Raw genomic sequence first — 14,304 nt, 5'->3', positions numbered from 1 at the left:
ATATTATATGTTCATTGTCCACACGCCTAGAATAAGCAACGAGAGCTGTTTTAATCAACTGATCGCCTTTAGATGCTAAATTTTCATCGACTTCGTTACACTGCCGATTAGTTGTGTTCTCAGGTACACTGGTTTCCAGATGAAGCAAAGTATTGTGTTTTCTCTTGCATTTAGTACAATGTCCCGCAATACATTGACGATTATGATGCCCGGGAGATAAACAGTTATAACAAATTCGCAGGCGCCGAACTTCCTCAATTCGCGATGACACAGGAAGTGCTCGCAGTCTCTCACAATTATAAAGTCCACGAGAGTCGTGGCACATCGGACACTTTTTCTTTGTCGTTGCATGCGAGGTGAGTCTTTCGGAAGATTTTTCGTAACCACCTTTCGTAGGTGCCTTTGTATTAATACCGGCATTTGAAAATTCAGGCTTATCGATAGTGACTCTTTGTAAATATTTAAAATGGCTATCGAGAAAATCTAACATTTTCTGAAAAGTGGACTTTTCTTTAGTCGTGAGTAAATGTTTTTCCCACTCTCTTTTTGTGGCAAAATCGAGTTTAGTCGCTACCAGATACAAGATAATTGTATCCCAGTGCTCTGTATTTTCCCCTAACGATTTTAATGCTAATAAATGGTTGTTAAAATTATCAATAAGTTGTGTCAGGGATAGATATGAGGATTTTGCTATACCTGGTAGCTCAAGTAGTGCCTTAGTGTGAAAGTGAATGAGCGATCCGGAATTCTCATATCGATCAATGAGGCTTTTCCATGCTAAATCATAGTTAGCCTCCGAGATTCCGAGAGACTGAATAACGCGCGTCGCATCTCCTGTCAGCGCTGCACTCAAATAATGAAACTTTTCGATTTTCGAAATTCGTGCGCGATCATGTACCATTGATTTAAGCGTATCGCGAAATTTGACCCAGTCATTAAACGAGCCATCAAATGTTGGTATTGTAATTTTTGGAAGATTAGTTGCAAGAGCGTTCGCTGACAAAAGTTGGGATAAATCAAACGGAGGTATTACAGAGGAATGAGATTGCGCTGAGGAGTTTTCCGTGCCGGAAATGGAAGAGTTTCTACTATCTAGTAATGGGGTTTTTCGATTTTCCTCAAGAATGGCTCGAGCTTCCGAAAGAGCAGTAAAATATTCAGTTTCGAAATCGCCACGCTGTTTTGATTGTTCTTCTAACATTTGTTCATTTTCATCGAGTAAAATCTCAATCTGAGTTTGCACCAAATCGAATTCCGAATAGAGAGGATCAAACTTTTCTAATTTTTCTGCTAACGTGGTTATGCCCTGAGACTTATTTTTAATTTTCTCGAGGAAGTTCTTGAATCGAGTAACTGTGGATTTAATCGGTGTTCGCGAAGCCTTAAGAGCATCTAGGTCTGGATTAGTCATTTTTACGGTCAATAACGCAAGTCGAAATACCAGGGGAAATTAAAAGACAAAGGAAAGAGATATTTAGAGACTCACCGATTGAAAAAAAATGTCGTTCAGCTACTCCGCAGTCTTCTTGCCCTTGAAGTCGATATCTGGTACAGGGAATTTCTTCGCACAAGTTCCTCTGGGCAGCAATAGTGTGCAGTCACCAGTTGTTGATTTCTGTAGAATAAAGATGACCCTTGGAGCCAATAGGTTCTGTAGGAAGGGTTCCAGTAATGTCGAACTGCTCACAAAGATTTTGGGAAAACAGTTCAAAGGTTCAGAAGCAACGTTGAAGCCACTTTTATATAAGCAAATACACAAACGGTAGATTATTATGAGAAACCTTATAGAGTCAAATTCGGCTCACTAGATTCTCATTTGTCACTCAAAATTCCCAGTCACAAGTTGAAGTCACAAATTCACAGTGCAAGTTGATGTCACAAATGTACAGCTCGAACGTTGAAGTCACAGTTCCGAATTGACATCACAAACTCACAGTTTAAGTTGACGTCATAGTTCAAAGTTCAATTCACATGTTCACAGTACTAATTCATGGACAATCACTGCTATTACACTGAATTTATCACCGAAGAAAAATATATTTTACACGCTGAATTACTGTAAAATATCCGGTTTCGGTAAAATGTCCGGTTTCGAAGGAACAATGTTTGCACGCATAAAAAAAACTAATACGTGCATGTGTTGAAGTGCATTGGGATAGTATCAAAATATAATTGTTCATTATTAAATCTTAGTTTATTTAAAAACATTTGAATAGCATACAGATATGTGACAAAATAATGTTAATTTAATAACCGCGATATAATTGCAGAAATATTCAAGGTGGCAAAGCCGAATTGCTTAATGTGTACCGTCTTGCACCTCTAACGCGACTGGTCCCGATTCACCAGGGAGCCCGTTTCGAGCCGTGCATTTCGGCCTTTTCCGACTTTGCCAAGAAAAAAGATTTGCTGGAAAAGGTACAATTATCAAATTTTTGGCAACATCGCATTGTGGCTAGGCAAGGGTATCCGCCAAATGACTATTTCCCGTTAGATCCAGACTTGAGTCATGCGCTTTGGAATGTTACGAAAATTGTGAGAGCCAATTTACCCTTTTCAGAAAAACGTGCCTCGAGCTGGCATCCTGGATTAAAGGAAAAACGTCTTACAATTTGCTTTTGACCAGTCGAGGGACTTCGGCGTGAGAAATTAGAAAGTGAAAATCTTCAACATTCTTTAGATTCTGTTCGGTATTTTAGGAATCACGGGTACTGCTGACTAAAGAGATGACTATTATATTTTTGGTTCTTAATTTATCTCGTTCGGTTAAATATTGTAGTATCTGGTTGAAAATTTTATTATTTTGTTGAAAATGCAACCATTTGATCAAGTGGTTATCTTTTCCCGTTAAAAATTAAACTAGTTGTTTGAACTTTGAACTACTTTGTTGAAAATTCATTTTTTGGTGGTAAATTCACCTCCTTGGTTGAAAATTAGACTGTTCCATTTTGAGAAAACTAGTTTTCTGGGTTAGAGAATAATTCTACATCAATCTGGTTTAGTTAAAGAATAAACAATTTCGTAGAAAATTAGACTATTCGATTGAAAGTTAACTTTTTTGTTAAAAATGAAGCTATTTTAAGAACATTTATCTCAACGCGAGTTCACACTTTAGTTCACAATGTACCTGTTTTGTCGAAAATATAAAATTTATTAAAAACTAATTTTTTAAACTAAAAAACTAACTATTCCATTTTTGGTTCAAAACTGATATTTTTTGTTTAAAATTGATATATTCTAGTTCAAGATTCATTTATTTTGTTAGAAATTCGTTTTTTTTGGTCGAAAATTAATCTTCTGGATTTAAAATTCATTCTCTTTGTTTAAAAATGCAACTGCTTTGTTCTAAATAATATACTGGTTTGGTTCAGGATCCTAAAAGTTGGTATAAAATTATACTTATAAGTTAAAAATAAATCTTTTTCTAAAAATTAAGCTATTTTTAGAAACATTTTACTTTTTGGAAATTTTTTTATTGCATTGTATTTTTAGTTTAAAAGTGCAACTCTTTTGTAGATAATTCGTCGTTTTATCTCTAAAAAATTATTCTTTTTTGAGATTCATCTATTTCGCCTAAAATATAACTTTTTTGTTGAAAACTATTATTTTTACACAAAAATGAATTCTTGATCTATCCTATATAAGTTGAAAATTCGTGTATTTTGTTGAAAATTCGTCTACGCGGGTAAAAAATTAATGTCGTATATTACAGAATGAATATATGTATTTAGACTATAAGTGTTAGTAATTTGAAGTGTTTTATATTGCATTCAATGTCGTATTTTCAATTATTTTATTTAAAACTTTTTATTTTTAACTGTTAAATATTGTATAAAATTTAAATGACCAATGTGTATTCAAATTGATATCTTAATTATATGAAATCGTTATTAAGAGCGTGTATATTCCATTTTATTTGCATTCACGATAATTACTCAGATAATTTCATCTGACACAAAATCAAAATATGGTTTGAAATCATTTTCAATTCTTAACCCACAAAGACCACACGCTCCCACGCATACGTATGTACCATACTAGTGCGAATTAGATTTTCGCATATTTATATGATAATAATTCGTACATAAAGAAAAGAAATATTGTCTATTTTTTAAACATGAATACTGTAGATATATTATTATAAAATGTGGATAAAAAGTTGAGCGTAGAAGTTATTCGAAACTTTATTCTATACAAATATTGCACTCGATTCATACTGAATCAGGGTGATACCCCCCCCCCCCCCCCCCCCCCCATATATCACAATTTGTCACGCTTGACAAGAACAAAACAAAATTATCATTCATAAATTTTCAGATTTTTCAATGTGATTTCCATTTTAAATTTAGTAGTTAATTTATTTTCAATTGTAAATCTTCAAAATTTGTTCGATTTTGAAAATGTTCAAAATTACGGGAGTTACCCCATGTTGAATTTCGGCATCACATTTTTTCGAAATATCTGTATTTCTGAAACTATGTAAAGAATTTTAATAAAAATGGTAGGTGTTATAGATGAAAGTTTACGTTTTAAATTAAAAATCAAAACAAAATTTCTAATTTTGACCAAAAAAATTTTAAATTCAGTTTTTCGTCAAAAAAGGAAAAAATTTCTCTTTTCTTGTTAAGAGAATTCAATTCTCGTAACAGGAAACATTTTTGGACAAAATCAACTGACAAGTACCATTTATTTAATTACTTTCAAATTCATTAAAAACTGACATAAATCGACGTAATAACTAACTAAAACTTATTCTCAGTAGGTTAGATTTAAAAAAATGTTAAAAATGTTATAAAGAAGCTAATGAAAACGAAACTCATTGTTTCGTCCTTTGCAATGATTAGCTACTTAAAAGCCATAGCTTTTGTAGGAAATACAGCAGATACTAATGTGCGATTAGAATTAGTCAGAAATAGCCGACTTTTAACAATTATTTGAACAATTTTTGTAAACAAATACATATTTCGACCATTTTTTCATGATTTTGTTGTGTAATCAACTACGCCTTTTCATAAAATAGTGTCAAAATGTCCAATTCGTCAATAGAGAATATTTAAATTAAATAAAAAATTTTTCCAAACAATTTTTTTACATAATCTTATAATTATAATTAAGAACTTTTGACGATATGAAAAACATGACTGCCAAGGTATCTGGCCAGACAGTACTAGTTCATTTCACACAAAAAATTATGAAAAAGTTATCGCAATGTGTATTTGTTAACAAAAATTATTTATGAACATTAAAGTTCACAATTATTATGCCTGTTTTGTTTATAGCCACGTGAATATCTTTTTTAACGAAACAGAATTATTTAGGCTGCAAGATTAGGCCACATATAATAATTTTTGCCGCGAATAAATTATTTTAATTCCTTTGCAAAGAAGAAACACAATAGAGTCGATATAAAAAAACTTCGGCAAGTTTCACAATTAATTAGTGCAACGTTTTCCGTTAGTTTAGACAAATAGATTTGCACCACATGTCAATTTAAATGAATCGTACGTGTCGGGCGGGTTTTTCTAAAAATGTACTCTTCCCCCACTGTGCGGCATTGGGAGAGCAGCGCGGTGGCAGCGCAAGGTTTCACTTATATGACCTCTCGTGATCTACAAGTCACCATTATTATTTTTTTTTTCTAATTAAAGGTGAAATTATAAGGAACTGAATTGTCTTAACAAGATAATAGAAATTTTTTCCCTTCATGACGAAAAACTGAATTCAAAATTTGTTCGGAATTTTTTTGTTCAAATTGAAAAAAAAAATTTTAATGTTTAATTTAAAGCGTATACTTTTATCCATAACACCTACAAGTTTGATTAAAATTCGTCATATGGTTTCAGAAATATAGATATTTCTAAAAAATGTGATGCCGAAATTCAACCTGGCGTATGTCTCGTAATTTTGAAAATTTTCAAAAATCCTTTGGAGCCCAAATTTCTCTTATCTAACACTATAATTATACGAAGTTTACGTCAAATCAAACAACCACTTGCAGATCCTGACATTCCTGACGTTTACTGACCCAAATCTTAAAAATTAAACTATTAAAAACCGCGTTTAAAATTACATACATTTAAAATATAAATTAAAATTTTTTTTAATTTTCATTTCCGTATGACAAAAATTAACGAATTTTCTATTGTAACTCTTCAAACTAGTAGGCCATGGAACTGTATATCTTTAAAATTTAACAGTTTTCAATGTTGGAAATGTACAATTAAAAGTGATGCAAGTTTTACGTGTTAAAATTGAAAATTCTGTCATTGTTATGATTAACATATGAAATGTCTTTAATTTGAAAGATTTGAAATTCAGATGTCTCGACTCTCCATATTGAACATCATCCAAATTTAAGAATTTTCTATGGTCAATCTTTGAAATTTCATTACATATTCAAATAATTCAAAATTATATTCAAAATAAATTAAATTGAAATTCAAAACAAACAAGTTGGATAATTTTTAATTCTAAATATCTTCAAAACGGATCAGTATCGAAAATGTGAAACATATAAAGATTCAAAATTCCAGAATATTTAAAAAAACAACTTGTTTAAATTTAAAAAATTGTTTATCTAACACAACTTTATTCGTGTGTGCACAAAAAACTTAAAAAAAAAGAAAATCATTTAAATTCAAGAAAAATTTTCATTTGACCAAAAAATCATTTCTTTGAATGAAAGAATCTTTTTTTTCACTTAAAACTAATTAAATTTTTTTTCTGATTCAAATGAACTTTCTTTGATTTCCTTTCTTCTAGCGTATGTATATGTTTAGGTCAAGGGTTAACGTGACCTCTACGGGTCAAACAAAGGTCAAAGTTACACAAAACTACTTTGGTTACTTTTTTAAACCTAATTTTGCGAGATTCCTACAAGGTCCTATGACAGCGTATTTTGGTCAAATGCGAATTCACTGTTGGATTTCTCGTGGAAGGTTACTTAGGTATGACCTTGATTTTTTAACAAACTGCAAAGATTTCTAGGTGGCTCCATCCTTTTTCGCCGCCCTGCATATAAACATTGTCTAACATCGTAAGCTTGGAACATTAGGATAGTATTTTTGTTTATTTTGCCATGATCATAAAAACCATTAAAAGAGTGAAACAACAAATTTATAGCTCTAAACGTACGATACGAAAAAGTATAAAAATAAAACATTGCAATATTTTTTCAATTTTTTGCTAAACTTTTTAGTGTTTTTATATTATCTGCCCCCCCCCCCTCTGCCCGCGTTAAACAAGTTATCGGGACAGACTTGAGTCCAGTTAGGGCCATTTTCTGGTATCAAACCCGAATATTTTTTGGCACATTTCTAAAAAAGCCAGGGTGTTTACATGTACCAAAAATGAGAAATTAAATTTAAAAAAATGAAACTTTTAGTTTTTTTTTTTATTGAAAATCTGAACTTAAGATAATGAAAAGCAGACACATTAATTAAATGTTAATCCTGCTGTTTCCAATTTTTCTCTGCATGAAAACTTCTGAGATGAAAAACCGAAACAAAACAATAGAAATAAAATTTTATAAATTAGAATGCGCATTCTACAAAGTAGTATCAGAAAATGTAATACTAAAGTAGGAAAAACAAGAGCAGAGAAAAATTAAAAACCACAGCATCTAAGATTTAATTTTAAAAAAAGGGATACTGCAAATGCTCGAGGTTTGTATTTTTCCATTTTTATCTCCAATTATAATTATCTGTTTTTCCATATGTGAGGTTTTCATTTCATAACTTTGCAATATTTACTTTTTATTTCAATAAAAAATCCAAATATTTTTGTTTGAAAATTCTACATTTATATTTTGTTGTTTGTTAAAAATTCAACTATTTCGTTGCACATTTAATTATTTGGTTTAAATTTTTTTTACATATAAAATTAGTCCACTTGATTGAAAAAAACTATTTTATTGAAAATTTGCTTTTTTTGTTTGAGGATGCATTCCTTAAACTGAAAATCTAACTATTATGTATTGATTCGAAAAGTAATACTTTGGATTGAAAATTGATCTTTTTTAATGAAAAGTTTCAATATTTGTTTGAGTTCAGGTTTAAATACTACTCTATTTTTAGAAAATTAATATTCTTGGTGCAAAAATTAATCTCTTTGGTAAATCTGAAACTAATTTGTTGAATTTATCTATTTTTTCATTTCAAATTAAAATCTTTTTTGGTTGAAATATCGTCTATCGCATGTTTCATTGACAATTAATTTCTTTGGTTATAACTTGAAGTACTTTTCGAAAGATGCATTCTTGGGTTTAAAATTTAACTATCGATTTTTAGGAAATTTATCTTCTTGATTAAAAAATCATGTTTTGTTTGATTGTTGAACTACTTTGTTATAAATTAATTTTTCTGGTTAAAGATTCATCTCTGATGAATGTTGAATTTTTTTTAATATTCTTTTTTTTTAATTCAAAATTCATCTTTTTGGTTGAAAATTAAACTATATAGTTAAAAGATAAACTACTTGGTCAAAAATTCATTTTTTTAGTATTTGCCTCATTGATTGTAAGTTTTTTGCCGAAAATATTTTTTTATAAATCAATTTTTGTATTGGAATTTTCGTCTATTGGTAAAACAATATTCCTATTTGTTGAAAATTCACCTTTTTGGTTAAGGATTTAACTATTTTGTTACAAATCTTATTTATTCGTTTGATTTAACTAGTGTATATTTCGCATTTTGGTAGAAAATTCTTTGAGCAGAAAATTCTTGTGGCAGAAAAACCATATTTTTTCTTTTAAAACAAACATTTTGGTTAAAAATTTAACTTTTCGGGTTGAAAACTCATTTACTTTCTGAAAAAATCCTCTTTTTGGCTCAAAAATATAACTGTTTTTAGTTAAATGTTCATCTTTTTACATTCTCATCAGAAATTTTTTTGTTAAATGTCCACGTTTCGGGACCCTCTGAATCCGATAAACATAGTTTCACGAATTTGCCTGTCTGTATATCTTTCTGTATGTATGTATGTATGTATGTATGTATGTATGTATGTATGTATGTATGTATGTATGTATGTATGTATGTATGTATGTATGTATGTATGTATGTATGTATGTATGTATGTATGTATGTATGTATGTATGTATGTATGTATGTATGTATGTATGTATGTATGTATGTATGTATGTATGTATGTATGTATTTATGTATGTATGTATGTATGTATGTCTGCCAGTGAGTACGGTAACTATTGAAAAAAGTAATCGATCAGATTGGCCTTTGTTACGCTCTTTTAAAGTCAGAAAATTAAGGTCTAGTTCGTTAGCCAGCCACTTTAGATAAAAATTCAAAAAGTAAGAGTATTTTCCAAATTTTTGAGACCGTTTCTTTTAACGTTAGAAAGTTCTATGTACGAATGTTAGTAGTACTCAAAAGAAAGGAAAATGTACCCTAATGATAATTGAATAAAAGAAAATTACTAAAGTTACAGCATTTACAAAATTCCGAAAAACAAAAGAAAATGAATATTTTAAGCCTAACACCGCACAATGTATGAAAAAATATCAGAGGAAGAAAAACGTTGGAGTTTGAACATCCTACAAAATTATCATAACAACTTTTTAGATTTTTCTGCAAAATTCAAATTTTGATTTCACAAAAAATAATGTAAAATGAAAAATTATAGTTTGTGGTCAACCTATGCAAGACACTACAAAAGATTAATGGAAAAAAATTGTGCAACCAAAAAAGCTCTACAAAATTGCTTATCTGTCACTTTTTTATAGGAAACTCAGTTTTTGTTTTATTTGTGAAAAAACATTAACATTTTGTAATACAATTTTTGGACTAATGACACAAGAAATGAAAAAAAAATAACAAAAAATTTGTTTATCCAAAAAAAAGCTGCCATTTTTTTCATTGTCACGTTTCAATAGGTTGCTTTATTTTTTTCTTTATTCATAAACAACTTTAAAAATAACAAAATTAAATTATTGGAAAAACTACATAGAGACAAAAAACAAAAAGACAAAAGTTGTTTAATCAAAAAATATTTAAAAATTTGTATCAACTCTTCCTATAAAAATGTTAAAAATAAAATAACTACCTTTTTGAAAAAGGGCATAAGCTATAATAATACTTTGTTTTACTAAGTTTCTCGCATAAATTATATCTAAAAATTTGTTAAAAATCACCTTACGCTAGGATGCGTATTTTATGGTTTGAATCGTAAAAAATAATATAGAATATAAACAAACTACATTTATGGAAAAACGAAATAAGTTTCAATAAAATGTTTAATAATAATTTTTGTTAAATAAGATGCGCACTTTTTTTAAATATAAAAATAACACAATGAAAATAGTTTCGTTTTAATGACAATGCATATTATGAATGGTAATACAGTGAAACCCTTCAATAGCCCTCCCTTTTATAGCCCTTCTGAGAATTGACGCCGCGCCGCATGTAGGCGTAACACGAACTGAGCGGGGTGCGCGGGATCTGTGGCTGTAACTCAGGCGATCACTCAGGCGTGAACAAACAAAAGCAGAATGGGCTATAATGAATTAGTTCCCACCCACCATCAGCCCTTATTATTGAAATGATATACATTTTTCAGGGTAGGTAAGAATAAAATTAAATTTAAAATAAGAAACAAATATTAAAAAGTAATAAATAAAAATTTGAACTTTATTTTGGAATATCTGAATAAGCATCCCTAGACGGAGGTACGGAAATAAATATAATATACATTTGTTATAATTATCGAAAAAATCGAGTGCGAAGCACAAGACATTTGATGACAATAATTTCGTTAAAGCCGAAGGAGCCTTAAAAAAAGAGAACTCACAATCACCAAATTACATTTGTCAAAGTTCACTTTTAACTTTAAAAGGTGTGCGCAATGATGTGGGAGAAGTACAAAGACCGAGCGCGAGAACTAAGAGTTGCGCGCTAAAACTTGCAAGCCGCGAAAAAATTCATCTTTCTCATTTGAAAATTTAATATTGTTGAAAAGTCAACAGTCTTCAAAAAATCTTTGGTAAAAAATGAATTTGGTTTGTTAAAAATTCATCTTTGTTGTTTAGATTTTCTTCTTGGTTGGTATTTATATTAATTTTATTAAAAAGAACTTTTCCCCCTATTTACCGCTTTTAAGAAAATTTCGAGTTACGTTACTTTTCAGTAGTATTTTTTCATTCAATATATATATAATTTGATTCCACGATTTTATCCACGATCTTACATTTGATATCTGCAAACAGTAAGCTAAAATTTAACCAAACTGAGTAAAATGGAGGGATTAGATTACCGACAGTAAATGTGTGTGTGGATGCTGAACATCATTGATATAAATTGCGCTTACCACTTCCGAATCCACTTTCTTTTCATCAGACGATAAATAGAATTTGTTAGTCGTTCAGTGCGCCTCGAGCTAATCAGAAGATAAGGTCTTCTTCCAGTCTTCAACAAATTTTCATATTTAAAAAATTATTCTAATTCTTCGTATATCCCTACATGTTTTTTTATATTTGTAATCGGAATATATTAATCGATTATAAATTGTTTTATTATTTAATTAATTATTGTTTTTATTTGATAAATATCCGTTAAATGCTGATTGAGGAGACATTTTTTATCTTTCAGTTCAGCCATGTGTACTAATTTGCCAAATCATGGACAATTCAAGGTTCAATCATGGGGATCTCTCAATGGAAAAGATGTGAAAAAGTTCACATTTAAAAACAAATGTAACCAAGAAGTAGACGTCATTAATTACGGTGCAACAATTACGAGTATCAGGACACCTGATAAAAATAATCAGCTGGCAGACATTGTGCTCGGGTTCGACCATATCGAAGGTATAATTTGAAATGAAAAATTCCATCTGTTAAGATTGTACTTTTTTATAAAATTTAGTTCAAATCTTTTATTTTATTTATTGTATTTTGTTGTGAAAATAAATTTCCATCAGGCTTCTTAGAAAAACGAACTTTAAACATTGGTATTGGTATCTTCTTTTTAAATTAAAAACATTGAGACCCTCCAACTTGATTTAAAATTGTCGAAATTTATATAATAACCAGTTCAAACTTATTTATTTTCGAAAGGTTAAAAGTCATTGAAATTGTTAATTTTGAATGTAATAATTTTGATTTGTAATTTGTATTTCAACTCTGATTTTTGTACTTAAAATTGAAATGACTCCGGAAAAAAATTTCCAGTCATATTCCTCGTTTTTTCACGGTTCGAAACAATTTTTCATGGCCAATGAACTTAAAAGTTCTATTTCTTAAAACTGAAATTGTTCATTTCTGCAATTAGAACCGAATTACAAAGTAAAGCCACCAAAATTTTATTTCAAATGTTCAAAAAATTGAAATTATAAAATGGAAGCTTTTAGCACTTTTTAATTGAACAATTTTATATTAAATGCTCTTCCATCTCCCTTCCAATTTAATAAAAATGTTTAAAACAAAAGAATGGTCTCTTCCAATTTATAAAAACTTGAAAAGCCAAGTGTCCCCTATTGCACATCAATAAAAATCTTAAAAATAAAAAAAATTTCTCTTCCAATTTAGAAAACATTGAAACCAAATATTTTCTGCCTTCCAGATCGATATAAATCTGACCAAAGAAATTTCTTTCTTCCAATTCATAAAAAATTGAAAGCCGAAACTTCCTCGCTTCTAACTAAATAAAAATATTTTTAAAAAAATTACGCTTTTCCGATTGAGACAAAATATTTTTAGAAAGTTCCCCCATTCAACTAAATAAAAATGCTGCAAAAGAAAATATAGCCTCTTCCAAATCACAGGAAAAATAAATAACAACAATTTCATTCCATTTAGCTTTATAAAAATCATAAAGATAGCCGAACTTCCCTCCGCTAAATGCAAAAAATTTAAAACCAAAATTTCCTTTCTCATAACTCAATATAAATGTCAATAATAAAAAATTCGCTTTTCCAATGGATGAACGATGAATCTGGCGTTAGTCCAAAAAGTTTCATTTTCTACCAAATTGCGTGATTTTCAAGCATAAAGGCAAATTTGCTACAAAACAGTTAAAATTTCTACTGGAGAATATAAATTTGCAACAAAATGTTAATTTTTAATTAATCAGTTGAATTTTGAACAAAATAGTTAATTTTCCGTTAAAAACAAAAAATTAATTTTTAACCCACAAAAAATCTAATGATTAATTACAATTATGAATTTCCATGAAAAATATGAACTTAAAAAAACTACTTAAACCTAGGAGTTGAATTTTCTACCTAAAAAGATGAATTTTAAATAAAAAGTGTAATAGTTGATTTTTATACAAAAAATTTTTTTCCCTAAAATAAAAACAGTTTCATTTAACCAAAATAAAATGATCTTTTGTTTTAAAAAGTACGAATTTTTAACAAAATACATATCTCTATCCCAGAAGATTAATTTGTAACCAAACAGTTGTTTTTCTAACTGAAAAAGGTTTAATTTCTACAGAACAAGATGCATTCTAAAAACAAACATTTTTTAGTCCAAAAAGAAAAAAAAATGCAATCAAATTCTTGAATTTTAAAGCCGAAATTCAATTTTTAACCAAACCATAAAGTTTTTAACAAAAAACATGAATTCCTAATCAAAAATTGAATGATAGACTTTTCGACCGAAAAGAATGAACTATTAACCGAAAATATTAAGATTTCATTATTGGCTTCTATTTATGTATAAAATTTTAAATAAACATTGAGGTTTATTTTTAACACATACATTAAAAATATAAGGTTAGCAAACTGGAAATATCATTTAAAAAGAAAGATTAACTTTTTATCGAAAACTTTTTGATTTTGGACTATAAACTTTTAAATTCGGATTGATACTTGAACAATTCTATGACACTATTTTGACAATATTCACACTATTTAAAAAAAAAAATGTTTTCACGGTTTCCTAGTCTAGTAAGCACTTTTGTTCAATTGCATTTTATCACAGGTTACTTGGGCACTGACAATCCTTATTTTGGGGCAACTATTGGTAGATATGCAAACCGAATTGGCAAAGCTAGTTTTACACTCGACGGTGTACACTACACTTTGTCAAAAAATGACGGAGAGAACACTCTCCATGGAGGTTTCAGACAATGGAATTCAAAAATATGGGAAGCCAATGCTGTGAACAATTCTGTTGTAATGACTCTCTTAAGTGAAGATGGAGACGAAGGATTCCCTGGAACAATAATTGCTTCTGCAACATTTACATTTAATGATGATGGTGAATTGAGCATCGAGATGAAAGCATTCAGCACAAAACCCGCACCGATTAATCTGGCAAACCACAGCTACTTCAATCTTGCTGGACATGTA

General features: G+C 29.5%; 1 protein-coding gene across 9 annotated transcripts in view; it reads left to right on the top strand.

The window, feature by feature from the left end:
• The window catches only part of LOC117177181 (aldose 1-epimerase), a 153,391-nt gene that overhangs the window by 124,069 nt on the left and 15,018 nt on the right, over positions 1-14,304 (top strand). For 8 of the 9 annotated variants that reach the window (XM_033367696.1, XM_033367700.1, XM_033367698.1 and 5 more), the window contains 2 exons: positions 11,601-11,815; positions 13,934-14,301. In XM_033367696.1, coding sequence (XP_033223587.1) covers positions 11,601-11,815; positions 13,934-14,301 — 583 coding nt within the window. Of the gene's footprint in view, positions 1-11,355; positions 11,405-11,600; positions 11,816-13,933; positions 14,302-14,304 lie in introns of those variants that run through there. The other variant, XM_033367701.1, reaches the window with a different exon arrangement.

Source organism: Belonocnema kinseyi, chromosome 7 (genome assembly GCF_010883055.1).
Source record: "Belonocnema kinseyi isolate 2016_QV_RU_SX_M_011 chromosome 7, B_treatae_v1, whole genome shotgun sequence".
In the NCBI taxonomy this organism is placed as follows: Eukaryota; Metazoa; Arthropoda; class Insecta; order Hymenoptera; family Cynipidae; genus Belonocnema; species Belonocnema kinseyi.
Note: the sequence above shows the minus strand (reverse complement) of the source record. Positions and strands in the feature narration are given on the sequence as shown.